At 41.9% G+C, this 27,709-nt stretch overlaps 1 protein-coding gene across 3 annotated transcripts; it reads left to right on the forward strand.

The window, feature by feature from the left end:
• The first annotated feature begins 1,559 nt into the window (after nt 1-1,559).
• Nucleotides 1,560-27,610, forward strand: C8H1orf185 (chromosome 8 C1orf185 homolog). 3 transcript variants are annotated; one of them, XM_065555343.1, is made up of 5 exons: nt 1,560-1,846; nt 3,954-5,810; nt 14,317-14,422; nt 22,879-23,005; nt 27,443-27,610. In XM_065555343.1, exons 1-5 carry the CDS (start codon nt 1,699-1,701, stop codon nt 27,512-27,514), a joined length of 2,310 nt encoding a protein of 769 aa, XP_065411415.1. In that variant the 5' UTR covers nt 1,560-1,698; the 3' UTR covers nt 27,515-27,610. The 3 variants fall into 3 exon arrangements, with proteins under 3 accessions (XP_065411415.1, XP_023960730.3, XP_042700931.2); XM_024104962.3 differs by lacking the exon at nt 27,443-27,610 and having other exon boundaries at nt 22,879-23,277; XM_042844997.2 differs by lacking the exons at nt 14,317-14,422; nt 22,879-23,005; nt 27,443-27,610 and adding an exon at nt 5,939-6,444.
• Nucleotides 27,611-27,709: the final 99 nt, after the last annotated feature.

A 27,709-nucleotide genomic window follows, 5' to 3' on the forward strand; every position in this document is an offset into this window, starting at 1 on the left:
CTAGAGGGTAGGGATCGGATACAGAAGGACCTAGACAAATTAGAGAATTGGGCCAAAAAAACCCTGATGAGGTTCAACAAGGATAAGTGCAGAGTCCTACACTTAGGACGGAAGAATCCCATGCACTGCTACAGACTAGGGACCGAATGGCTAGGTAGCAGTTCTGCAGAAAAGGAGCCAGGGGTCACAGTGGACGGGGAAGCTGGATATGAGTCAACAGTGTGCTCTTGTTGCCAAGAAGGCTAATGGCATTTTGGGCTGTATAAGTAGGGGCATTGCCAGCAGATCGAGGAACGTGATCGTTCCCCTTTATTCGACATTGGTGAGGCCTCATCTGGAATACTGTGTCCAGTTTTGGGCCTCACACTACAAGAAGGATGTGGAAAAATTGGAAAAAGTCCAGCGGAGGGCAACAAAAATGATTAGGGGTCTGGAGCACATGACTTATGAGGCAAGGCTGAGGGAACTGGGATTGTTTAGTCTGCAGAAGAGAAGAATGAGGGGGGATTTGATAGCAGCCTTCAACTACCTGAGGGAGAGTTCCAAAGAGGATGGAGCTCGGCTGTTCTCAGTGGTGGCAGATGACAGAACAAGGAACAATGGTCTCAAGTTGCAGTGGGGGAGGTCTAGGTTAGATATTAGGAAACACTATTTCACTAGGAGGGTGGTGAAGCACTGGAATGCGTTACCTAGGGAGGTGGTGGAGTCTCCTTCCTTGGAGGTTTTTAAGGCCTGGCTTGACAAAGCCCTGGCTGGGATGATTTAGTTGGGAACTGGTCCTGCTTTGAGCAGGGGGTTGGACTAGATGACCTCTTGAGGTCCCTTCCAACCCTGATATTCTATGAATCTATGAAAAGTGTGTATTAATGTTTCAATTTCAATCCAAATTTCCAATCACTAAATTGGCAACACTGCATGTACCTAGTTCACAAAATTGGGGCGGGGGGGGGGGGTGTTGGGGAAATTCAGGGGGGGGGGGTAAACACCCCCATAGGGGGGTGTAGGGAAATCCCTGGTGCTGGCTGACTGATGGGGTAATGTGAGGGATTGTGCGGCAACAGAGCTATGTGGTGTATCACAAGCTAGATCCCATTCACCCTCTAAATGGGGCTTTGTTGGGGGGGGGGGGTCTCTTGATTGCAGGAGGAGAGATGCAAACTCCCCCTTCAGCCTGCCATGGGTTACGCGGGCATCAAGCGTCACACGCCCGAGGGACAGGCAGCTTTCCCCTCCCGGGCAAAGAGCGTCAGGCGGACATCAGTGCGCGAAGGCGGGAATACACTGCCCTTAACCCTAGTGCCCTCACCTGAGACGAGCGGCGCTGCTGGCCTTTCCCCCACGCAGCTCCCCGATAGGCAATGCCCAGCACGCGCCTTTTCAGAGGCGCGAGGCTGAGACGTTACCTTACCCCTAGAGGGACGAGGCTGAGGCGCTGCCCCCACCCCCGGAGGCGCGAGACGGAGACGTTACCCCTACCCCCAGCAGGCTCGAGGCTCAGGAGCCGCTTTCCCGTCCCCCTCCCACTGGTGCGCGAGCTCGAGGCGCTTTCTCCGTCAAAGGCCGGGTCCAGCCAACCGGCGGCAGCGCCGGCCGCTAGGTTTATGGCGTTCGCTCATTCTCGTTCCTTCCTGGGCGGCAGTTAGAGCCCGAATTGCCCCTCCCCAAGGGGCCCGCCGCCGCCCCTCCCACCCGCAGTCCATGGCGGGCGCGGAGGCGGGCGCCATGCGGAGGGCCGGAGGTTTCGTGTCGGTAGTACTGGCCCTGGTGCTAGCCGCGAGGCTCCCCGCGCTCGGCCGGCCGCCGCCGCCGCTGGGTCGACTCCTTGCCCTGTGGGAGCTGTGGCCAGGTGAGAACAGGGATGGAGGCTCCAAATAGCAGCCCCTGCACGAGGGTCGGTCGGCTACTGGTCGGTGATGCTCCCCGGTGCCTGAAGCTGATCGAGGAGGGGGAAAGGAGCCCCCTGTGCGACCCGAGTCCGTCCTTAGAGAAGATGCGTCCTTAGAGAAGTGATAAAGGTCCAGTGTCCATGCTGAGGGAGGGCCTGAGGACCCAGGGCCATGTCTGTGAATGGGGACCCCTGTAAGTGCAAGGGCTTTGGGGTGATGATCAGACATACCATGTCCCTTGATGATGGGCCCCCTCCCTTTATACTTTATGAATGGGTACCCATGGGGACATGGAGCCTTCCGTCAATATTCACAAGCAGAGGCAGTGCTCACAAGGAGGACCCCCGTCAGTGTCCAAACTCACCGCTTTGCAAACTGAAGCAGAATGAAATTAAGGAGGCTGTGGTCAGCAGCAGTGAAAGTGCCAAGAATCGTGTTACTTTCATGCTGCTGCTTGGGAAAAACTACAAGGAACAGTAACCATGGTGGAATAGGAGCCAAAAAACAGGCCAGCGGAATGGAGGAAGACCCTTTCCCTTGCAGCAGCTAGGAGCTTTGGAGGGGGAGAAGAAACATAAAACATCTCCCTTCTATCAGTCAGAGCAGGGTGGATGTTCCACTGATCAGAAACATACTAGCCCAGTGGTTCTCAAACTTCATTGCACTGCAACCCCCTTCTTACAACCAAAATTACTACATGACCTGGGGTGGGGGGTGGAGCCAGAGCCCTGCTGTCCCATGCTGAAGCCCTTGGGCTTCGGCTTCAACCCAGGGTGGCAGGGCTCAGGTTTTGGCTTCAGCCATGGGCCCCAGGAAGTCTAATGCTGGCCCTGGCAACCACATGAAAATGGGATCATAACCCACTTTGGAGTCCTGACCCACAATTTGAGAACCGCTGTAGCCCTATGGCTGTTAGCAACTCCATCTATTCCCCCGCAGCAGGATCCAGAAGCAGCTCTTTGGTAGAAACCATTCCCTTCTCAAGTAACTAGTGTCCAGTGGAGACTTTAATCACTTCAGAAGTGACTGACTTCTAGACCTTTGGTGAAAGCAAGGGAGGAGTCCATGGAATCAGCGATATAGGGTAGTGGAGGAGGTCCAGGAATCTCAGTTTAGATGCTCATGAAAAATGTAAACTATGAGGGCTAGGGGAGAATCTGAAGCAAATAGCCAAATACACAAACAAATAATAAAAATGTTTTCAAGTAGATTAGAAACAGGAAGCCTGTGAAGAATATGGGTCTGTTGGGCAGAGTTAAGAAAGAAACTGAGATTAAGGGCATTGCAAAGAATCTAAAGCCAAACTTATAAAAAACAGCCACTACTTTTGGGAGCCCAACTGGAGATGGTTTAGGCCTGATTTTCAGAAGCATCCACAGCTCCCATTCACTTCAGTTGTATTTGTGGGTGCTTAGTAGTTTTGAAAGAGCAGGTCTCAAATTGCACCTCAAAATTCATGGCCATTTTTAAAAGTTTGGCTGCATATGGTGTTGCATATGTAACAGGCGCTAGAATTAATTTTGTTTCTGCAACATTTACGTTGGTGTTTTGTGACATTTGAGTGCTTATCCAGAAAACTTTAATATTTACTTACTTTAGTTATGTTAATAGAATTTCCTAGATTTTCTTTTTAAAGAAAAAAAGTCAACCTAGATACCACTAGAATGTTCAATTTTGAGGAAGGTGCACGTTATAACACAATTGGGCTTCTGTAGACCCATATCTTGTTCAGTGTGCACGTCACTGTGCAATGAAAGAGGTTCAATGCACATTTTAGGAGATACATATGTACATGTGTGGCCTGAAACAAGCCCATGAAGGCAATCGAAAGACTCCTATTGACTTCAGTGAGCTTTGCACAGTAAGTTCTGTGAGGCACACAACCTTTTATCATTTAATATATTGCTAAAAAAAATTGTACACTGCCTGTATGAAATGTCATTTTCAAACCTTCAAAATTAATTCAAGTCAAAACCAATTTTTACTGGAACAGTTAAGCTTTTTTATAATTATATATTAGTATCTATTTTGTAAAAAATTAGAATTATTTTATTGCTGGTGTTGCAGGTTATATAAAAGAGTGTCAGCTACTATCAATGGTAACAGTAAACAATTCTTCAAATAAAACATCACAACTTGTGGACCCAGAACAATCAACATTGAAAAAAAATCTAATTTCTCATGGTTTTTGGCAGAACACTTCTACAGTTGGAAGAAATTACAAAAAATTTAAAACAAAATCAGAAGCAACTAGAAGAAAAACTGACAAATACAAGCACCAATGGAAGCTACTCAGAAATAACATTGTAAACATTTTCATGAATCAAAACAAGCCACAACTAATTACCAGTGAAGGCATAAAAACACAAGTTTCCAAAAAGTGGACAGGAAGTGGAAAAATAACTTCAACTGAAACAAATGCAGAGCTAATAGAAAAAGCAAGAAAGATCCTAAAGCTTGGGAAAACTGAAAATACTAAGATAAGTCAACACAAAATTAATTCACATCTACAGAATGAATTTAAAATTGTTGAAAAGAAAACTGCAAATAAAAGAAAGCAACCACAAAGAAAGTTGTGTGACAATTCTGGTATATTTAACAAATGCTTTGGAACTAAGTCATCGTTGGTTAATACATTTTTGACAGCAAATTTTCTATCAACTGTTAAAGGAAAATGTTGCAGAAAAAATCTGAAAGACTTACAAAGCATTTTGGTATTAAATTTAGTAAAAAATCAGATGGTCAATGAAAATAGTCAAAATCAGACTAAAATAATGACTAAGGAAAAAAATAAGTGTACCAATGAAAGAATTTTAGCATTTGTCAAACAAAAGGAATTAGCTGAAAAGAGTTCTAAAACATGGGACTGGGAAAGAATAGGTGCAATCAGCAGAGATCAGCATAAAATATTAACTGATGCAAGAAAAGTGTTAATAAATGCAGAAAAGAAAAGTCAACATACTAAACTTCAGAAATATGGACATATACCTAAAGAGTTTCAGGAAATAACTGGATCTGTAAACAATATACCAAGTGGAATAAGCAGTTGGAAAAGAAAATCAGAAAGAATGTCGACTAGGCCTTACAAGAAAAAACAAAACATTTTAAACTCAATGAAACAAAGATCAGTAGGATTACAAAAGGGTCAACCAAATATGAAAGACATAGATGGAGTGTACACAACTGGAAAATCAGACAAAAATAATGGGAGCATGGATGTATTGTTTAATAGCTTGCCTGAAGTAGGAATCAAAGTAATACTTCAAGGTAAAGAGCAAAGAACTAAAGCAACTCCAAAATCTGTTGATGAAAATCAGAGATCTACACAAGCAATGATCTTGCAAAGAGGCAAAGAAAATGTGCAGGAAAAGTGGTCAATATATAAAACTGGTTCTTCTAGAACTCATGAAAGAAAACAAGATATTTTTAAAACTGAAGCTTCTAGAAAACAGAAATGGAGAGGGAATCCGGTTGAAGTACATATACCTAAAAAAGAAAGTACTGTGTTTAGAGTGGAAGAGTTGGAATATTCATCCAGAAATGACCATGTAGAACCTACAAAGTTAAATTCTGTCTTTCCAACCACAAAGTATGCTGTAAGTGTTAAACAGGCATTATTTACACCAGAAATAGGACAAGCAAAGTCTTCAAGACACGTGGGAAAAATGGTGACACATAGCATGTCAACTTCATGGAAGGTAAAACAGAAATATTTAAGCTTTGCTCGAAAGGATTTAAATGTTAAAGCTAGAAGAGCTGCTGTATCAAACAAACAAACTGTGAATAGTAAATATAAAAAAATCAATAAAAGAGATTATTTACCAGTACCTTCAATATATCCTTATAAACACACTTCTCAAAGTGTATCCGATGGTGAAAGAAGGAAACAATCAACACAGGGTGAAAGTGTAAAGGTATCTGTAGGTAAGTTGACCTATTTTTTCATGCTATAGCCATAAATTGTAAATTAACCCGTTAACTTTTAAATGTGTGGTACTTTTCAAAGAAGATCTATTTTGTTTACAAAGGAATTTTCTTAACCCTCTTCATAGGATGGTACAATAAAAGGAGAACAGTGATTGACCCTTGCACAGATATGAAGGAATGTGCAAAAGGGGTGTCCTCTTGTGTAACAGTGCAAGGACCTCCCACAGGACCAATCTCTGGGCTCTGGGACAGAGACTGCTTGCTCCTGCTTCCCACTTCATTCCACCAGGAGCAAGATGCTAAAAAAGAAGCATCGAGGAGGCAGGTTCATAGTCTGAAGCTCACCCCTTTCCCACACCAGCCTAATGGATGGAGCAGATTACACATCCTCTGTATCCTCAGAAAAGATCTGGAAGGAATTGTGTTTCAGGTAGACACAATCCTGTGTGATAATCCTGAGGCTCCACACATACCATCTTCTATGTAATTGCCCTAAAATTGCCACTGAACCTATAGACTTGTGATTGTGATATTGACGACAAATGGTGAGGTGGCAATGAATTACCTAGAATGGTAAGTATATACATCTACAAAAGGATGTGTTGCAAGAAAAAAATTTATGTACAGACATCATACAATTGTTGTGTTGAAAAGAAATCTGAGCCAGTTTTTCTCAACTAAGCAGAAACATTTTCACTGGATGAAAGTTACCCTAGTGACAGAGCCTACATAAGATCCAGTACACCTAAAGGGTGTAGGTGTTCGTTAGAGCCTTCTGTGAGCCCTGGTACTGGCAAAATATTTCACCTATTATATATATAAACTATATTTTAAAAACAAGTTTTAAAATTACAATAAGGCTGCTGAAACATTGCCACTAATCCTCATTAGAGAGGTTTAGTAATTTTTATAATCTATTTTTAATTCACTTGTTAGATATCTTCGTGTAAATGCAAAATAAAATACTATATCAAAGGCTGAATGTTATGACCACAGAGCCAAATATCTCTCTTCCTCCACCAATGTCCAACTATGAACAATAATTTTTTTTCAGTTAAAAAGCTAGTTTGAACAAGTACATAATGTTCTGCATTCTAAAGGCTATTTAACATGGGCTTTGTTAGACTGAATGGAAGTTCCATAAAATTGTTTCTCATGTCACCTGGAGTTTAACCCTGGGACCAAGGAGATTTGAGCTGTGCGGATGAGGACAGGAAGCTGTCCCGGGGGAGTTGAATTCCATTCTGTTTAGTTCATTGCAGTTAATCATTAGCACAGTGAATTGCATGTGATAACTAACAGGAAGCTAATTGAGGGTTTGGAGCATTGGTCTTCTGTGTTCATAGTGTCCGTGTCATATTTAAAAGATAAATAGTTTCATTCAAGTTTAGGAAAACAGGAATATGGTCTTGCTGGATTATCTAGTCCTGTATTCTGTTTCTGACAGTGGACAGTACCAAATGCTTCAGAGAAAGATGCAAGGAGATTTTAATAGACAATTTTGAAACAACCTGCTCATAAGGAAAGACTCTCCCTAAATCTGATCAGGGATAGTTTATATCCCTTTTCTTTTTTTATCCTCTATAATATAAATATGGGTGATGTCATTATCCATATACACGTCTACTTTTAAAAAACTCCAACTAAGCTTTTGGCCTTGATATTTTGTGGCAGAGAGTTCCTTTGATTAACTAATAGTCTTATGAATTGTGTTAAAAAATATTTAGTAAAATGTGTATGTGTGTATATATATATATATATATATATATATATATATATATTTAAAGAATCATTTTCCTGTGAGTACCAAGAAATTGTCTGTTCTTTTTTAGTTTTCTGTACAAAGTATCATCAGCTGAATGGGAAGACACTAATAAAGGGCCCAATCTTATGATGTGCCAAAGTCAAATGGAGTGGTGGATATTCAATAACTATTAGAACATGCTCAGTAGCTTGAAGGATTAGTTGTATTGGGAAGAGATTTCAGTTTGATTGACCTTCCTATCGTTCAACCTAAAATGGAGTTTAGATAAGAACAAAGTGGTTTAGCATCAATCCAAATAGGACGGTGTTGCTTTTAGGTTTCGGGAAAATTATCGGGAGATAGTGGCAGAAATTGACTCCCTCAGTTAAGGTAATTTGCCCACCTTTTGTTACTCAACTTTGGGACCCTCTTGGGTCTCCTGGTGCTTCTAGGTGCTGAGGTAACCGCATTGGCCAAGAGTGCTTTTTTCATTTGCACTTGAATTGATAGATTATAAAGCTAGATGACCACTATGATCATTTAGATGGATCTCCTGTATAAGATAGGCCGTAGAATTTCCCTGAATTAGTTCCTGTTTGAACAGGAATTGTCAGTGATGGAGAATCCACAACAATCCTTGATAAATTGTTCCAATGGCTAATTACTCTCCCTGGTAAAAAAATTTACATTAATTCTAGCATGAATTTGTCCAACTACAACTTCCAGCCATTCGCTCTTGTTATATCTTTGTCAGGTAGATTGAAGAGCCATTATCAAAAATTTGTTCTGTGTAGGTACTTATAAACTTTTATCAAATCATCTCTTAATCTTATTTTTGCTATCATTAAACAGCATGTTAAAGGGAGAGGCATTCTTATAAGTATAGATGAACCTGTATCTAAGAAGAGCTTCTACTTTTTATTGTAGAGTATATTTATACTTATTTTTTGCTAATTACATTTTTATTTGTGTGGGAAAGGTAGATCTTCAATGTATTTTGTGTGGAGTGAATAGCATGTTCATACTTAAATAGTAAGTTACTCTCTGCAGAAGTATATGTTCTGTTAATCTTGGCAATTTAGCATGCCTGTCAGAGAGAGTCTTACTCAGGATATATGTAATTCAACAACTTGAAGTTCAGTCTATTCTTTAGCAAGGAAATCTTTTCAAAAGCTGGTGCCAGAATAAAGGTTTTAATTTCCCTTTGCTTCAGAATTAATTATTATACATATTTATATAGCGTAGACACCTTGGTCTCTTAGTACACTTTATTTAATTTTCCATGAGTGGAAATATATGCAGGTTACTCAGATGGAGACAGTTGGTTTGTCATTTTCACAATGAAGCTGGGAGACTTTGCTTCCATAGACTTAAAAACATATATTGGTGTCCCCCCTCATACAGCAACATTAGAGGTTTTTGTGGTTCACTCTTGGTCCAGACTATTTTCAGTTTGTTGTGGTTCATTTTGGCTTTGCATTTGCACTGAGGGCTTCACAAAGACCATAGTAGTAGTATGCATTACTCTTTGTTAAAAGAACCACTATATCCTTCAAAACTAGAAGACTTGCTAGTGAAAGCCACATCTCTGCCAGGGTGATAGAAGATATTGGGGAGTCAGTGTTCCTTTTGGTATGACTAGATTTTTGTGATCAACTATAAGAATGGGCAGATACCTTTGCAGTAATTCACTTGGGAACAGTTTAACACAAAATGTATCATTTTCAAGTTTTATACCTGTTTAAAAATAAAATTGGAGTAAAAATCAAGACATTTCATTTTGAAAATGTCGAAACAAACTGTTTAGATTTTTTGTAAGGTTTTTTAAACTTGAAACAATTTGACATGAATACATGAAATGTTTCAGTCAACCTGAATCCTCATTCACCCCCCACTCCATGAGGGCATAAGTATCTGAGTGGTCCCAACCAGCCCGCAGTTCCTTCTTACTGACCTGCAGTGTTTATTGCCTTCTTTGAATACTGTGCTACTGTGTAATCTTACTACTTAGGCTATGTCTACACTGCACTTTTGTCATTAAAACTTTTGTTGGTCAGGGCTGTGAAAAAAACACCCCCTGACTGACAAAAGTTTTAACAACAAAAACCGCTGGAGTGGACAGTTTGTTGTCGGCGGGAGATGCTCTCCACTGACAAAGCTACTGCCCCTCATTGGGATGGTTTAATTTTATTGGCAGGAGAGCTTTCTCCTGCTGACAAAGCTGCTCTGACTGAGTGCCTTACAGTGGCAAGGCTCTAGTGGCACAGCTGTGCCACTGGAACCTGCGCAGTGTAGACATAGCCTTAGTTGTTAGTGAGTTAGTTCATATAATTAGGTAGATAGTTATTGCACATTAGCTAAAAATGTAGAAAATTTTCTTGTTACGTTTCAGTTTTAAGCTAGTCACTTGAACACACCCCTCAGTAAAGGGGCACTAGCAACATGGCAGAAACTAAATCCCCAGGGTTCAAAACCTTCACCTCACATTAAGCTTCAATGCAGTTTAACAACAAGCATTGTGTGTCTTTTTTGCCTTTGAGGGGATCCAAGTTGCCATATGTTGCTCCTTTTCTAAGCAAATTTAGAGAACTAGGGAAAGTCCACCTGAAGTTGTTTCTCTGCAGGAGCTCAATGCAAGCCTCCTTGGACACCACAAGAAAGAACAGTTAGACCACATCCTCCAGTCAAGTCCTTCTGCATTAGTGCCCTGGTGAGCTGATATTTCACCTTGAGGTCCCAGACCACACATATTAAGAGGCACACAATCGTTTGCCTCCAATCTGGCTTCAATGTCTTCTGACAGTTCTAGAATTCAGCACTGCTTCAGGGATGAGCCATAGCTCATGTAAACTTCTCTGGTGCCTGGGAAGTCGAGACAAGACTTCTGATGCATCTCAGGCTTATCCTCCTAAGAGTCAAAAACCTGAACAGGCCTTCTTGGATGTCCTGGTACTGACTGCTAAGAGAACATAATCAGTATCAATTAAATCTGCAGAAGATGTTTCTCACAGTACCAAACTTTCATCATTGACCTCAGTACGGGATCGCTCATTATCCAAAGCCTTACTATCCACAACTTCTGTGCCAATTATCTCATAACAGTGTTCCTCAGTACTTAGCGCTTGGATACCTGCTGTCTTGATACTCAGAGTGTACATGGTACCAAGTGATTTAACTGTGGATCCAGTACTGGAGTTACCTCTGCTAGAGAAACTGAAGGTGATGATGGCTAAGCCACCAAATACTGAACTGGTGGTATGGCAAGTCAAGGAGGTTATTTCTGGCACTGACTTCAGCGCTTTAGAGACAAGGCACTCCTGACAGAATGACCCCTCCCTTCAAGGAAGTGTACTCCTCCTCATCCCCATCTAGACACAGCAGGAAGACATCTATCTTTCTCATCCTTGGGTAGCACTATAGAAGTCAGGAAGGGGCTTTAGGGAAGGTTCTATGGAAAAGACCTACAACTCATAGGTAGCATCTCTCCTGTTGTCCCCCCTATATGTCCCTCTTCTCAGTACCCATATCCCCATTGACCCTATTGGATACCATGAGGTATGCAGTGATCTTCACACATGCCCCAGAGAGCATCCCAATGAGGTCAACTAGTGAAGCTTTAGATCCTGGAAAGTCAGGAGAAAAGTAAATACTGAGGAACAACAACTACAAGGTGAAGAACAACCGGTACCCACTGTGATCTCATCCTCCCCTGGTAAGACAGTAAACCCTCTCTTGGCCTGCCTCAGTGAATGATTTTAAGACATTCCAGGACCTCTTCAAACACATGGCAAATATACTGGATATACCACTAGAAGTGGTGCAGGAGAAGCCCCACAACCTCCTGAAGATCTTGCATTCTTCCTTGCCGGGTAGGTTTTCCATGCCAATAAATAAATGACTATTGGCGCTTCTAAAGGATCTATGGCATACACCAATGTCAACACTGGCCAGATTCAAGCAAGTGGACAGAAGATAGCAGGTCCCTTTCAAGAGATTTGAACACTGTTATTCCCAACCAGTACTGGGTTTACTTGTAGTGGCTGCTATCCAGGAAATGTCAAAACAACAAGGACTTCCCAAAGCCCCACCCAGGGATCTGAAGAAACTTGACCTTTCTGTGTGCAGACTTTACTCAGCCAGATTCCAGATGCACGTAGCTAGTTATCAATCCTTCCTCTCTTAGTATGATTACTTGGGCTAAGGTATCTCAGTTTGTGAACAAACTACCACAGGAACATGGAGTGGAATTGAAAGTCATCATGACTGAGCAGTTCATAGCCCACACTTCCCTATAGGATTCCCTGGGTGCATCTGACACCTTGCTGCATATTGTAGCGACGTTGGTGGCAACGAGAAGGTCTTCCTGGCTCCAGACCCCAATAAAGACATACCCTCAGAGATTAAGTATGTCCCCATGTGTATAAGGCCTTGATAGGTGTTTGCCAGGTTAGATCCACCTAACCACATTAGAGCACATTCCTTTGGAGATCAGGAGGCCTCTGTTGCCTGTTTGAAGAAAGTCCCCAATTTATGTCACATCCAGGTCATGGGTGGCCAGACCTCATAGTTGGAGCCAGAGTCTGCAGTCACAAGATCGGAATTGAGTTGGCTAGGTCAGGATACTGGGGAGTTAGAAGCAGGAGACAAACTGGAGATCAGAATCATGAGTCGGGAACCAAAAGTCAGGCCAGGTCAGGATACCAGGGTGTCAGAGGCAGAAAACAAATGAGGTCAGGAACCACAACTCAGATGCCAGGAATCAAGCCAGGTCAGAATGCCAGGAAATCAAGCTGCGGGAGCAGGAGCAAACACAAGACACTCAGTCCTAAGCCAGGTGAAGCCCAGCTGTTCATACTGTTTCCTGTTCCTGCTGCTGGTTTAAGAAGGGCCAGCAGGCCAATCAGCTGCTCTGGGACTCCGCTTATCAGACCTCAAGAACAGAGCCTCATACTGGGGCTGGGATTCATGTATCTCAGGTAAGCTATTGTCAGCAAGTTGCCACATGGAGGGCTGGAGCATGGCTGCTCCCATGAACCTTGTAGGCCTAGGTTCAAGACCCATGGGTAATGACAGTAGGGCAGCTACGTGGAGCTTAGTGTCCACCTTTCCAAGACAGTACTCCTTGGTAGATTATTTGAGATTGGATGCCTGTTTGGGAGGTCTGTCCTGCAGTCATTGTTTAAGTAGGCCTCCTAATTACCCACCCCCAAGAAACTTGCTTATGAGTCACCAAGAGTGGAATCCACATGAACAATCACTTGAAGGAAGAACAGTTATTTACTTTACAGTAACTGTGGTTCTTTGAGATGTGTTGTCCACATGGATTCCACAAACTGCCTGCCTTATGCAATACTCTGGAGCCCTACTCCAATGGGATTCCGTATTTGCAAAGGAACTAAAGGATGGATGGGCCAGCTCAGCTCTTTTTAACCTCATGTAGGGGGGCACAAGAACATCTAGTCAAGATCCTGAAAGATACTGCTGGCTCAAAAAATCTTACACACATCGGGCAAGAGTGGAATCCATATGGACAACACATCTCAAAGAACCCCAGTTCCTGTAACGTAAAAAATAATCATTCCTTTTTAGTGTGAGATGGTAAGAAACTTTTCACATAGAGAGCACATGTGGACCAAACTCATAGGAAACTACCTATTGTTAAAGAACTGAGTAGGAGTAAGTAGTCCATTCCATAGTGGTAGTCCTCTCAGGCAGTTCATCACGTAAGATTAAAATCTCCTTTAGGATAATCTTTAGAAAATTAACTCACTAAAGTATATTCATGTTGAATTCTTCATTATTGTTTGATATATAAATATATGTTATAGTTGTGAATATAGGAAAAGCATTTTAAATTAGCATATAATGGTACAGGGACTTTTTGTACCATGCAGTGATGGGAATAAACTTTTTAAGAGAAGTACTTCCATTGTGATGTGTGACTATTAAGGCTGTGTGGAGGTCATGGAAGTCATGGATTCCATGACTTTCCGTGACCTCAGTGACTTGTGCAGCGGCCAGCAGCAGCAGCAGTTTGGTTTGTGGGAGTGGGCTAGGGGCAGGGGGTTGGGGTGCAGGGCGGCGCTTACCTCGGGGTGGGGGGCTCCTCGGTTCCCACCGGCATGTCCCTGCAGCTCCTACGTGGAGGGGTCAGGAGGCTCCACGCGCTGCCGGCCCCACCCCCTCAGCTCCCATTGGCTGTGGTTCCTGGCCAATGGGAGCTGTGGAGGTGCTTGTGGTGGGAGCAGCATGCGGAGACCCCCTGGCTGCCACTCCTCCTAGGAGCTTCAGGGACACGTGGAGCTGGGTATGGAGCCCTCCAACCCCTCCGCCCCAGCAGGAGTCCCGGGCTGCCCGCCCGCCCCCCCCCAGCAACAGTGTGGTCCCAGTCTACCACCTCCAGCACCCGCAGCGCCCCTGGACTGCCCCCTCCCCCCGAGCACCCATGGCCCCCGGCCCAAGTTTTATTTAGGGGTATATAGTAAAAGTCATGGACAAGTCACGGGTTGTGAATTTACTGCCTGTGATCTGTCCATAACTTTTACTAAAAATACCCATGACGAAAACGTAGCCTTAGTGATGATATATCAGTTTCTATAAGAGTAGATGCTTTACTATGCCCTCTGAAATTTTAGATAATTAATCCCATTATGGTAAATCAGTACAATAAAGCATAACCATATTGTCTCAACACAGTAGATGTTAATTACATAAAATGTTATTTGGACATTAACCATTTTTGTTTGTTTGTTTCTGTAGGTTTTGTGAGCCATTTAGTCTCCGTTCTAGTAGCAGGTGCTACTATTCTTGGAATTGCCTTCTTTGCTTTGGGATTAGCAGTGTTTTATCTGTTTTATAAAAGAAGGTAGGGTTAAAAATTACACTAATCTTTTTTTCTTTAAAGGATTGCAACAAATTAAACTTTGTTTTTTGTAAAGGTATGACTGATGTAAGATAAGATAATAGCAGGTAAAAGTAATAATGTGTTTTAAAGAGCCGTAATGCCTCGATAATTTATTTTGAAACATATTGTACTACAAACAGTTCTCGCAATATATCTTACTGAGGATTTTCTTTGCTCACTTTTTTAATTAAGATATTTGCATAAAAATAAATCTCTCTTTTTTAGGAGTTCAGTTGTCCCTTCTGTTTATTCTTCAACTAAGTGAATACTTTCTAAAGCTCACATAAGATGAGACAGCTTGTGAGGGCTGAAATAGATGTTCTTCTTTACCGGCTTACATTCAGCATATTAACAGTTTATTTTCCTTTTTACTAGTCAACAATTTCTTATTCTAATTTCATTGCTTGTAAAATATTAAAAGTGGTTGTAAATTTGTAGTGGTTATACTTAGAAAATTGATCATCAAAATGCACACTTAAAAGATACTTAATAGATCTGCTCTTTGTTTACAGTGAATATCTGCAGGGGAAAAAAGGGGTTTTGAGGGGTTTTTTTGCTACTTTTTACTTCTGCTAAGTGTGTTTTTCTTCAGGTCTAAGAAAGAAGGAGTTGAATTCTATTTCTTCTCATGGATCATCAATAGAGTTCTTTATCATGTTTCAGTCAGTTATACCAGGGCAGTCCCATCCAGCCATCCTTTTTCATAAACAAAAATGCAGGTGGAAAAACTTTTGAAGTGACAAAATGTAGGTGTAATCATAACAAGTGGGTGGAACTAGGCCAAGATCTGTGTAACAGATTACACTAAGGGTAACTATAACAGTGCGGGACTCACCCCTGCGGCACCTCCTGCTAGTCATCCATGGGAATTAGCTCTGCCAGCCTTGGAGTGCACTCTGCAGGCCGGTGCTCCGCCTTACCACTGGCCCCATGTCCCTCCCAGGACCCCCTGCGACCCCCTGGCAGTACCCCCACAGTTCTGGGTCTCCCCACCCACTGTTCTTACCTCACCTCAGTATAAGGCTACTGCCAGTCATCATCTAGCCCCACACCCTGGGACAGATAGCAGTATCAGCCTACTCATCGCTGGCAAGGTTGGGTTTGGACCTGCTGCCTTAGCCTACCCCTGGGCTGCCCTCTGCAACCCCCAGTACCTTTTAGCCCAATGCTAGGCCGCAGCCTGGGGCTTTCCAGGCTGGAGTTCCCCAGCTCCTCTGCCTTTCCCCAGCCCTGCTCTACTCAGGTACCCTATCTCTAGCTCCCTACAGCCAGGCCCATCTCTCTGTGTTCAGAGAGAGACCTCTGAGTTTCTGGCTCCCAGCCTTTTTAGGCCCAGCTGCAGCTACTTCCCCAATCAGCCTAGTAGCTTTTCCTTTGCCCCAGCCCTCTGCCAGGGCTGTTTTAAGCCCTTCCGGGCAGGAGCGGGTGACCACCCCACTACAGTAACATTTTGCCAGGCATAATTTAGAAAGATGTTTTATTGCTCTCTCTGTAGTGTGAATGGAAGTGTAGTTTGGTGACCATTTAGAGATCTTGTTTTTTAAATAAGATAATTAGCTATGGAGAGGAAAATTAACCTTATGTAATTGACATTTCTCTAATGGCATTGGTCTACAGAGTTTTAGAATGAATTTTTGAATTCACCCTCTCCTGACAATCAGCCCAGTAGCTTGGTGAAACAGGTTTCTTTCCAAGGGTTCCTACAACAACTGATTTCTTTCTAAATTAGCATATCAAGTGAAAGACCAATTTTCGTAGCATTAATAAATGTGTGCTGTTTTCTATGCCACAAAAGCAAATCAAAATTAGTTTTAAAGGAACACATCAAATCTACTCAATTTCAAACAAACAATGTATTAAAACTAATTTCAGGTCCTAAACCTGCTGCCGAAATCATGATGCTAAATTCTGAGAGTTTAAAATCACATTTCTTAAATTGTTTTTTTCTCTCTGTTTTAACACTATGGCCCAGATCCTCAAAGGTATTTAGATGCCTAATTCCCATTGGAGTAAAGTGCCTAAAAACTTCTGAGAATCTGGACCTATATGGCATAGCCACACAAACAGGAAGATCTCTAACAGAATGACTATGCATACGAAATAGTGAACTAATTGCATGCAATTAGCTATCAACTCTGCTCTTTCTGATTTTCACAAATCATCAATAATAAATATTGTGCATAAGAACATAAGAACGGCCATATTGGGTCAGATCAAAGTTCCATCTAGCCCAGTATCCGGTCATCCGACAGTGGCCAATGCCAGGTGCTTCAGAGGGAATGAACAGAACAAGTAATCATCAAGTAATCATTCACTGTTGCCAATTCCCAGCTTCTGGCAAACAGAGGCAAGGATCGGGACACCATCCCTGCCCATCCTGGCTAATAGCCATGAATTTATCTAGTTCTTTCTTGAAACCTTCTATAGTCTTGGCCTTCACAACATCCTCTGGCAAAAAGTTCCACAGGTTGACTGTGGGCTGTGTGAAGAAATACTTCCTTTTGTTTGTTTTAAACCTGCTGCTTATTTATTTCATTTGATGACTCCTAGTTCTTCTGTAATGAGGAGTAAATAACACTTCCTTATTTACTTTCTTCACACCAGTCATGATTTTATAGACCTCTATCATATCCCTCCTTAGTCGTCTCTTTTCTAAGGTGAAAAGTCCCAATCTTATTAATCTCTCCTCATATGGAAGCTGTTCCATACCCCAGATAATTTTTGTGGCCCTTTTCTGAACCTTTTCCAATTCCAGTATATCTTTTTTGAGATGGGGTGACCACATCTTCACGCAGTATTCAAGATGGGGACGTACCATGGATTTATATAGAGGCAATATGATATTTTCTATTTTATTATCTATCCCTTTCCTGATGATTCCCAACATTGTTAGCTTTTTTGACCGACGCTGTATATTGAGTGGTTGTTTTCAGAGAACTATCCACAATGACTCCCAAGATCTCTTTCTTGAGTGGTAACAGCTAATTTAGACCCAATCATTTGATATGGATAGTTGGGATTATGTTTTCCAATGTGCATTACTTTACATTTATCCACATTAAATTTCATCTACCATTTTGTTGCCCAGTCACCCAGTTTTGTGAAATCCCTTTGTAATTCGTCACAGTTTGCTTTGGACTTAACTATCTTGTGTAGTTCTGTATCATCTGCAGATTTTGCCATCTCACTGTTTAAAGCCACAAGGGACTTTCTCTGACTGCTTACTTTGCTTAAGAGCCTTTGGTGAGGGACTGTAAGCGGGCAGACTCACCCCTGCGGCACCTCCTGCTGGTCTCTGAGGGAATTAGCTCAATTTCCAGCCCAGAGCACCCTCTGCAGGCCGGTGTCCTGCTCGCTGCTGGCCCCCATGCCCCTCACGGACCCCGGTGCCCCTTTCTCTGGGTTGCTGCCCCCCTGGCAGTACCCCCACACTCTCAGGTTCTGGTCTCCCCACCCAGGGGAACCCCCACCCACTAACCCCACCTCGCCTCAGTCTGGGCTACTGCCAGTCACCATCTAGCCCCACTCCCTGGGGCAGACTGCAGCATAAGCCACTCATCACAGGCAAGGGGGTTCGGACCTGCTGCCTTCCTCTGCCACCCAGTACCTTTTTAGGCCTTAAACCAGGCCTTGCAGCCTGGGGAGTTGCCAGCCAGGAGCTCCCCTGCTCCTCTGGCTTTCCCCAGCCCTGCTTCACCCCTAGTACCCTTTCTGCTAGGCAGCCAGGCCATGCTCCCTCTCAGACCAGAGAAAGCCTAATGAACTCCTGGCTGCCCTGACCTTTATAGAGCCAGCTAGGTCTGTTTGGGGCATGTCCTCCAGCTGAGGCTGCCTCCCAATCAGCCCAGCTTTTCTCTCCGCCCTCTCTCGGGGTGGCTTTAACCCTGTCAGGGCTGGAATGGGTAACCACCTCGCTACAGGGACCTTGTCAAAGGATTTATGAAAATCTAAGTACACTATATCCACTGGATCATCCTTGTCCACATGCTTGTTGATCCCCTTAAAGAATTCTAGTAGGTCGGTGAGGTATGATTTCTCTTTAGAAAAACAATGTTGACTCTTCTGCAACAAATATGTTCATCTTGTCGGAGAATAATACAGTTCTCACTCTTTGGTTGGGTACAGCAAAGTCAGATACTTTATTCTCTCTCTATCAATTGTATAGAGGGAGAGAGTGCACTAGGACACAGGGTCACCCCCTCCTAGGCAGGTCTCTCAACAGGTAAACAATTACAGCAAGCATTTATACCTTTTGTTACAGACAATGAAAAGCAACAGCTGCATTTTGTTTATACATAGGTCATTCTGATATCTTGTTTTTCTCACTTATGTAGACTCTTAGTCTACATTCCATATTGTCTGCACATTATCTACACAAGGTCACAACAACTTCTCACACAGTTATTTCCCACTCGCCTCACACAATCCTCGCTTCTACAAATCTCGCGTTATTAGGGTTACAGTTAGCTTGACTCTTGCTAACAAACTGTCATGCATTGCAATCCCCTCCCTGTCAGTTTTTTCTCTGCTTCCACAATCTATATGTCTGATGGTTCTTTACTATAATTTCAACCAGTTTGCCCGGTACTGAAGTTAGGCTTACTGGTCTGTAATTGCTGGGATTGCCTCTGAAGCCTTTTAAAAAAATTGTTGTCACATTAGCTATCCTCTAGTCATCTGGTACAGAAGCTGATTTAAATGACAGATTACATACCACAGTTAGTAGTTCTGCAATTTTACATTTGAGTTCCTTCAGAACTCATCTGGTCCTGATGACTTATTACTGTTAAATTTATCAATTTGTTCCAAAACTTCCTCTAATAACACCTCAATCTGGGAGAGTTCCTCAGATTTGTCACCTAAAAAGAATGGTTCAGGTTTGGGATTGCAATTTGCAATTGAAATTTAGCTAACAGTTCCATTAAATTGTAAGCTTTTCAGGTCAGGGACCATCTGTTATATATGTTTGTACAGTGCCTAGCACAATGGGGTCCCACCCTGACCTACCATAATACAAGCAATATTAATCAGTCAAAATTATTCAAAATATAATTGCATCAGTCAAAATATAATTGTTCTCACTCCTCCATACCTATATTGCCTCTGAAGTGGTAACAGAAGTATAAATTGCCTTTAGCTAGCAAAGTAAGCAGGTATGATTCTGAATGCATAAGTATCTGTTAAGAAAGAAAATGCAGTTTTTACACAGTCAGTGTGTTGACCATAACCAAACTTTTTTTTAATGTCACAGCCATTAAAGCAGGGAGATTTAACAATCAAGTGTGAGATTTGTCATATGTTGTGCTTAGTTGGCCGACCGAATCGAGGTATAACACTCAACTTGATGGCATTTCTCTTTGTCTGCCTGTTTGTAATGTGATAATTTTTCAATGCCGCATCTGATCAATTCCAGAATTTCAGGGAATTTTCTAGGCATCAATGGTTAGAATCCTATTAGTTTTGGTGAAAACTGGAAAAAAAACAGGAGGATACTGGCAGCCCCTGGCATTTGGTTAGTAGAGCCAGTAGCTTGGGTCACCTCTGAAATTGTCTATAGATTAAAGAATCTGTTGACAGTCATTAACACATTTCATTTTAATGATACCCCCCAACTTAGTTCTGTCCATCCTCCCAGTTTAAAGTCATAAAGTCATAGGGCTGAGAGGGACCTCGAGAAGACATCAAGTCCAGTTCCATCTGCTGAGGCAGGACCAAGTAAACCTAGACCAGGGGTTGGCAACCTTTCAGAAGTGGTGTGCCGAGTCTTCATTTATTCACTCTAAGGTTTTGCGTGCCAGTAATACATTTTAACGGTTTTAGAAGGTCTCTTTCTATGTCTATAATATATAACTAAACTATTGTTGTATGTAAAGTAAATAAAGTTTTTAAAATGTTTAAGAACCTTCATTTAAACTTAAATTAAAATGCAGAGCCCCCCGGACTGGTGGCCAGGACCTGGCAGTGTGAGTACCACTGAAAATCAGCTTGCATGCTGTCTTTGGCACAGGTGCCATAGGTTGCCTATCCCTGACCTAGACCATCCCTGACAGGTGTTTGTCCAACCTGTTTTATAAACCTCCAATGATGGGGATTCCACAACCTCCCTTGGAAGCCTTTTCTAGAGCTTAACTACCCATATAGTTAGAATTTCCTAATATCTAACCTAAATCTTTGCTGCAGATTAACCTCATTGCTTCTTGTCCTACCTTCAGTGGCATGGAGAACAGTTGATCACTGTCCTCTTTGTAAAAGCCCTTAGCATATTTGAAGGCTATTATCAGCCTTCCCGCCTCAGTCTTCTTTTCTCAAGCACTAAACATGCCCGGGTTTTTTAAGCTTTCCTTATAGATTAGGCCAGTGGTGGGCATCCTGTGGCCCGTGGTGTGGGCCTGGCCAGCACTTACTGCAGCTCCCATTGGCCGGGAATGGCGAACCATGGCCACTGGGAGCTGCGAACAGCCGTGCAAATGTAAACAAACGGTCTAGCGGCCTGCCAGCAGATTACCCGGACGGGCCGCAGGTTGCCCACCACTGGGTTAGGTTATCTAAGCTTTTTATTATTTTTGTTGCTCTCCTCTGGACTCTCTCCAGTTTGGACACATCTTCCCTAAAGTGTGGCACCCAAAATTGGACACAGTCCTCCAGCTGAGGCTGCACCAGTGCCAAGTAGAGCTGGATAATTTCCTCCCTTGTCTTACATGCGACACTCCTGTTAATACATCCCAGAATGATATTAGCCTTTTTTGCAGCTGCATCACATTGTTGACTCATATTCAATTTGTGATCTAGTATAACCTCCAGATCCTTTTCAACAGTAATACCACCTAACCAGTTATTCCCCATTTTGTAGTTGTGCATTTGATTTTTTTCTTTCTAAGTGAAGTACTTAGCAAATGTCTTTAGTGAATTTTATCTTGTTGAATTCAAACCAATTCTCTAATTTGTCAAGGTCATTTTGAATTCTAATCCTGTCCTCCAAAGTGCTTGCAACCCCTCCCAGTTTGGTGTCATCTGCAGATTTTATAAGCATACTCTTCACTCCATTGTCCAATGCTGATGATGTTGACACCCTGAAAGCCTTCTCTTCCAGAAAAACTAAATGAGAATGGTGAGGGAGCAGAGTGGGGAATGGAAGTACACACAGAGCCCTGAGAAGGGCGGGTGGGACGACAATGGAGGACCCTGACATGGAAGAATGGGGGTCCCACAGAGTCCCTGGCACAAGGAAGGGGGTAGGTGCCTTGCAACAAGTCCCTGAAATAGAAGGGGATGGGAGGGTGGCACACAAGGAATTTGTGAAGGGGGAATGGAGAAGTGCAAGGAGCCATCTACTCCTAGGGTTATTAGGAGTTGAATTTATTTCCCTCTTTACTTTTGAAGAACTGGCTAAACAAGGGCAGCCAGATGCAGAGAGATACAAGTAAACTATGACAGGCTGATAAAGGGAAAGCAGCAACTGTAATGGGGGGCAAGGTTGTGGTAATAGGAGATACACTATAGGAGTAAAATATGGGCAGGAAAAATATGGGGAAGTTAAATAGGATAGGGTATTGGGAAGAAAAGGCAGCAGGAGTTTGTGTGTTCTTGATTATGCATTAGGGATCCATAGAGAAGCCAGAAGTGGGAAGGGAAGAGCAAGATAGTGTGTGGGGGAACTAGCCATCAGAGTTGAGGGGGATGACACTCAAACTTTTGTTGCCTCTTAAAGAGAAAGACAGAAAAAGATAAAAAAACACAACCTTTGTATTAATAATTTACTGGGAATGCAAGTAGAGATGGAAATGTCTTTACTAAATAAAAAGTTTCAGAGTAGCAGCCGTGTTAGTCTGTATCCGCAAAAAGAACAGGAGTACTTGTGGCACCTTAGAGACTAACAAATTTATTAGAGCATAAGCTTTCGTGGACTACAGCCCACTTCCGGGCTGTAGTCCACGAAAGCTTATGCTCTAATAAATTTGTTAGTCTCTAAGGTGCCACAAGTACTCCTGTTCTTTTTACTAAATAAAAAGTTCATGTAAAGGATTAATGTAGTTAGCTGTTGTGAGACAATCCTGTAGACTCAAAAATAAACCCAGTTAATTCAAATGATGATTTCAGAATGTGTGTATCTGAGGTCCTATATAGTTTTAGTTTGAGGACTTACCTCAGCATCACTGCTTATTGTTGAGTTTCTTATCAGTGGTAAAATACAAAGTGTCCTGACAAAGTTATCATAGGCATTATTCTCACTTACATGCATTCATGTCGTATTTTTAATGACACTGAGGACCTCTGTACATTAGTATGAAAATAAAAGAAAAATATTTGCTTACAATTGTTACATTTATTAGCATGCTCTGAATTCAAAACTTTCCATAAACATGCATACTTTTAAATTTCATGTGTAATCTTATCCTTCTATTTCATATTCCTTTCAGGCAGCTTTTTCAGTTTCTGAAAACCATTATGAAAGATGAAGACCTTCCAAACAAATTTGTACCAACTGATGCTCAACATTATAAGCATATGTCTCTCTCTCAGAGTTTTCATGTTGGAAAATCACAGGTAAAACCTAGCATCTCTATTCTAAAAATAAAATGCAGTCCTAACATTATTGAATTCCAGTCTTGTTCTCAGTCTGGTGGTATGAGGGTAGCTATACACTATATCTTTAAAGTTCCACGAAGATACCTCTTTATGTAATAAAGTGTCTTAATTGTATCCTGCCCAGACTGTAAGTCACCTCATAGTTCTTGGGACATAGTAGATATTTATAAAAAAGCATTGTTACAAAATAATTTTGTGGTTAGTTATAAGGAATATTGCTCTTTTCTGAGTAATATGTAACAAACCACCAAGATAGTTCTTTAAGAAAAAGCACCATATATTTACTTCAAGAGTAAAGTACCTTAACATATCTTAGAGCAAGATTATGCTCATTCCCTAAATAGATGAGCAAGTAGGGGAGGGAAGAGTGCAAAGATCTACATAGGTAGTGTTGGTCTGGAGGCAGTCCAGGGGAAGTCGGAGCAAGTTATGGATGCTCAACACATCTGAAGATCAGGTCACAAGTCACTTGTATCTTTAATTTCTAGACCAAAGTTATCTTTCTTATGATGAAACTGAGAATTTTAACAAGATGCACCATTTCCCACACCATCCACCCTGATGTGCCTCCACCATTTGTCCTTATTCCTAGAATTAGGGCTTGACTACCCGGTACAGCAGTTCACATTAGAGGACTGTGATATCTTTCTCCTTTTTTTTTTAACTTCTTATTAAGGCAAAGTTATAATAAAACATACTACATTATTTATTCAGGATCAGGTTAACATTCAAAGAACCTGCCTAAAGATTCTGGCTTGCTGCCTGGGGAGCCCTCCTCCACTGAGTATGGTAAAAAAGGTTACCAAATGTCTAAATACCTATTCTCTGACACTTTTGTTATGTATGTATTTGGTGTGAAAGCTTTTCCATTACAAGGACAGTCCATATTTGACTATATCATAATTTCCTAAGAGGAGTAACAGACGAGTGTGATTTCTAAAGTGCACTGACGTGCTGCACACTAACAGGCCTGTGTAGACCCCGCTGGCAAGCACTAAAAGTTCCCTAGTGCATGTTAACATAAGTGCTTCAAAAATCGCAGTCCACTAGTGCGCATTGCCACAAACCCTTACACTCTTTTCTTTGTTTAGAGCCCCCATATTGTCAAACTCCAATTAACATGCTTCCTCAGTTCCAGCAAACTGTTTCAAATATTCCAATATAAATATTTCCAGGTACATCAATGCTTTGAGGGACCTTTTTGGTGTGGGACTTAATAGGCATATATGCATCAAGGAAATAAAAACTGCACTAAACTGCTAATAAGTGTCAACAGGTACTTTGTTGGTCTTTATACATATGTACCCCAAAGACATGGTCCAATAATAATACTTTGGGTCTAATATGCACCCGTAGATATGATGGTTCTTCTTTGAGTGCTTGCACATGTCCATTCCAATATAGGTATTTGGGTATCCTGAGCACAGCTGCCAGCAATTTTTCCCTTAGCGGTACCCGTTGGGTCAGCTCTAGTGCCCTCTGGCATTGCACAATCATAGCGCCGATATAAGGCCCTGCTGGTCCTGCCCTCCTTCAGTTCCTTCTTACCGCCCATGATGGTTGCTGGAACCTCTCATTGCTTAGGCAATCTCATTTTAGTGTTTTTTTCTCAAATTTTAGTGTAAATAGTTTAGCAGTTTGTTAGTTTTAGATCAGAAGGTCCCCAAATTGTGGGCCGTGGCCCCCTAGGGGGGCACAAAGGAACATTCAGGGGGGCACAGTGGGGCCTGGGTGGCAGAGAGGGAGTGCCATCCAGCCCTGCTCTGACCCCAGCTCTGCTCTGGGCCCTTGGCTCACAGCCCTGACCAGTTCTATTCCCACTACTTCCTAATCCCAAAAGCCAAGAGTGACCCATTTTAGACCTGCTCGGTCTCAACCACTGAAGTTCCGCATGGTCCCCTTGGCTTCCATCATTCCCTCACTGGATCCTGGGGATTGATATGCCACCCTTGATCTAACGGATGCCAGAGCTTGTGTCAGATGAGAACTTAGACACTGCATACACTCTACCAAAAAGTAGGATTCTCCTCCTCTCCCCACCCTACATTAACCTTAAGCTGGCTTCTTTTTCTACAACCCAGAGAATAGAGCCATCACCACAAGGACCATTTTTTTGCACTGGATTGCAGTTTGTGCTGTTTCTCAGCCTCAAATTTTAATAAGTTGGAGACTGTCCCCTCAGGCTTCTTTCACCTTCCATTCTGTCTGCTCAATCCCTTCTTTCACTTAGATGTTCCATTGTGGAACTTTCCTTTGTGGGCCAGGGCCCCACTTTGACTTTCCAGTCAGTTGAGGGTTCCAGAGTTGCAGAAAGAACTAGAAACTCAGCCCCAGGTTCCTACTCCGAAGAGGACCTACACTTTTTCACTGGCTTCCCAGTCATGGAAAAGCTGCAGAAAAATAGAGAAGAAAAGCAACCATTCTACAGGAAGCAGACACACTCCTCCTAGCAACCCCAATTCTCTGTTAACCTCAAATCCAAGCTCTGTATGCAGAGATAAAGCCACTGGCGTAAGCATATAAAAAGAAAAGGAGCCCTCCTTCCACCCCTTACTGTTCCCTTTCCCTGCTTTTGAGATCACTGAGAGCACTCAAACTGGATTCCTTCCATCTCTATAAGAGAGGGGGCTCCTGGGAGATTGTTCTCTCTGAGGGACCCTTTCTTTTGGAACATTCTTCCTCCCTTTCTGCCATCCCAGTCCATAGTAGCCTGAATCTGTTGAATTCCAGGCACACTTCAAAGCCCATCTCTGTTTGGTGGAGGGCTGAGCAGTTGAACGTCTGGTGGGAATGTGTGTGGAGGTAAAAGTTTAATGTAAAACTTGCCAACGCTAAAGAACAGGCAGGTATTACTAGTTAAATAGCTAAATGGTAACTGCTTGAAAAAGTTTTAATTTGTTCTCATGTCTAATAAAAATAAAGGCCACTGTGCCTCAATCTTTGAAGTATCTCCTTCCAAAATGTAGTTCAGTCTCTTGTCCATTCAGTCCTCAGCCTCTCTGCCAAAATTACCAAATACAGCCATGTGGATTCATGGCCACTAGAAACTGGACTGAAACCATCAGTTCATTTCATGCATATCAAACAGCCATCAAATATTAATTTTTGGTTATGACTGACCTGGGCAAGATTTGAAGCAGTGATCAGTTCTATATCCCAATTTGGGCACTAGCAAATAGAAGCTAAATGCAAAAGAGATCTGTTTAATACACCTACATTTCAGTATGGAATATTTGCTCATCAACTAACAGAGAAGTAAAAAAAAGGCTTTCCTAACTTTGGCTCAAAAGGAAGAATCCATGAGCAGACTCTGGGGAAACTAAAATAAAGTGGGGGCAGGGAAAAATAATAAATAGTCTTATTTGGCATACAACCCTTTGGTGCGGATGAAACCGTCAGTTTCCTGGTTCTTCTTGCTCAGATCTTGATATGGGAATCTCCTGGTTTCATTACCTCATTTTGATTAGAAACAGAGGGAGAAATAAAATCCCCTGATATAATTAAGCGGTCAGTTTTCCCGGGATCTTTAGGACTACACCCTTTCTTCTGAATACCCCTAAGATATTTCCTCTCTTTATATACCTACCTTGATAGGACCAGGTGGAAATCATCTTTGCAACTGGCACACTGTAAGCTTGGTTCCCTTTGAAGGATATTAATGTTGTTCCTGCTTGACTTAGTGTAGGATATGTGTAACATTACAAATCCATTACCCTTGCCCCAAAGATTCCAAATTGAAGTGTTATTTTAAACAGCTGTCACTTAAATTAACTTTGTCTACTCTGTAACATGTTGAGAGAATCCCCATGGTCTCAGAGATAGTATTGTATGGAATTGTGGGCTTGAATATGTGTAGAGTACTGTTTGAACACTGATCTGTTTATCAACTTTAACAAAATTCAGCATAATCTGAGGAGGAATTAGTAAGAATTATTCTGTAGCTTTAGTAAAAATGTTCACAATTATTTCAACATTTAATGCTTACTACATTTAATTAACAAAATACATTTAAACTAATTACTATAACACTTTATGATGTCAATTTGTACTCCTCCTGTACAGTTAAAATTTATCCTGTGGATTTTACCATATACAAATGTCAGCTTTGGAAAGTTTATTCCATCTTTCCTCCTCCCCACCCCTTATAAGTTTGTACCTTGTTCAAAAACATTATCTCATTCAAATGCTTCATTTGGAATCTTGTCTAAAGTCTGTTGAGAAGTAATGATTGAGAGTTGGAATATATCTTAAGAGAAGTTACTTTTAAGAAAGCATTAAAGGTGACTATTAGTCTTCTTTTTCCTATATAATAATTTTACATAATTAGCAAAATAAAATCTATTGTAATTTGTAACTTGTTAGTGACTTGATAACATTTTGTTTTATGTATGACAGGAATCAAGCAAAAAGCAAACAGAGGCAGCAACAGGTACTATAACTTTCAGAGTCCAGAACACAAAAATCTGATTTACACTGTTGAAAGCCAGCATAAAATAAAGGAAAGTAAAATGCCAAAATTAAATACTAACCCTGATTGGAAAAGACATAGGAATTATAACAGAAGCCCCATAGCATAGATTCTAAAAGTTAAAGAAAAAATATTTTCAGCATTGTAATAACTTAATGTGTCAGGCCTTACCATCAGTTGGTGGAAATTGCCAT

This window comes from Chrysemys picta, chromosome 8, assembly GCF_011386835.1.
Source record: "Chrysemys picta bellii isolate R12L10 chromosome 8, ASM1138683v2, whole genome shotgun sequence".
Classification (NCBI taxonomy): domain Eukaryota; kingdom Metazoa; phylum Chordata; order Testudines; family Emydidae; genus Chrysemys; species Chrysemys picta.

What these genes read in the sequence shown, in the direction of transcription:
- C8H1orf185 (XM_024104962.3), top strand. Translation starts at nt 1,699, where the DNA reads ATGGCGGGCGCGGAGGCGGGCGCCATGCGGAGGGCCGGAGGTTTCGTG. An exon ending in AAGTGTAAAGGTATCTGTAG is followed by an intron (nt 5,811 to 14,316) that starts GTAAGTTGACCT and finishes TTGTTTCTGTAG; the next exon opens with GTTTTGTGAGCCATTTAGTC. An exon ending in TATCTGTTTTATAAAAGAAG is followed by an intron (nt 14,423 to 22,878) that starts GTAGGGTTAAAA and finishes TATTCCTTTCAG; the next exon opens with GCAGCTTTTTCAGTTTCTGA.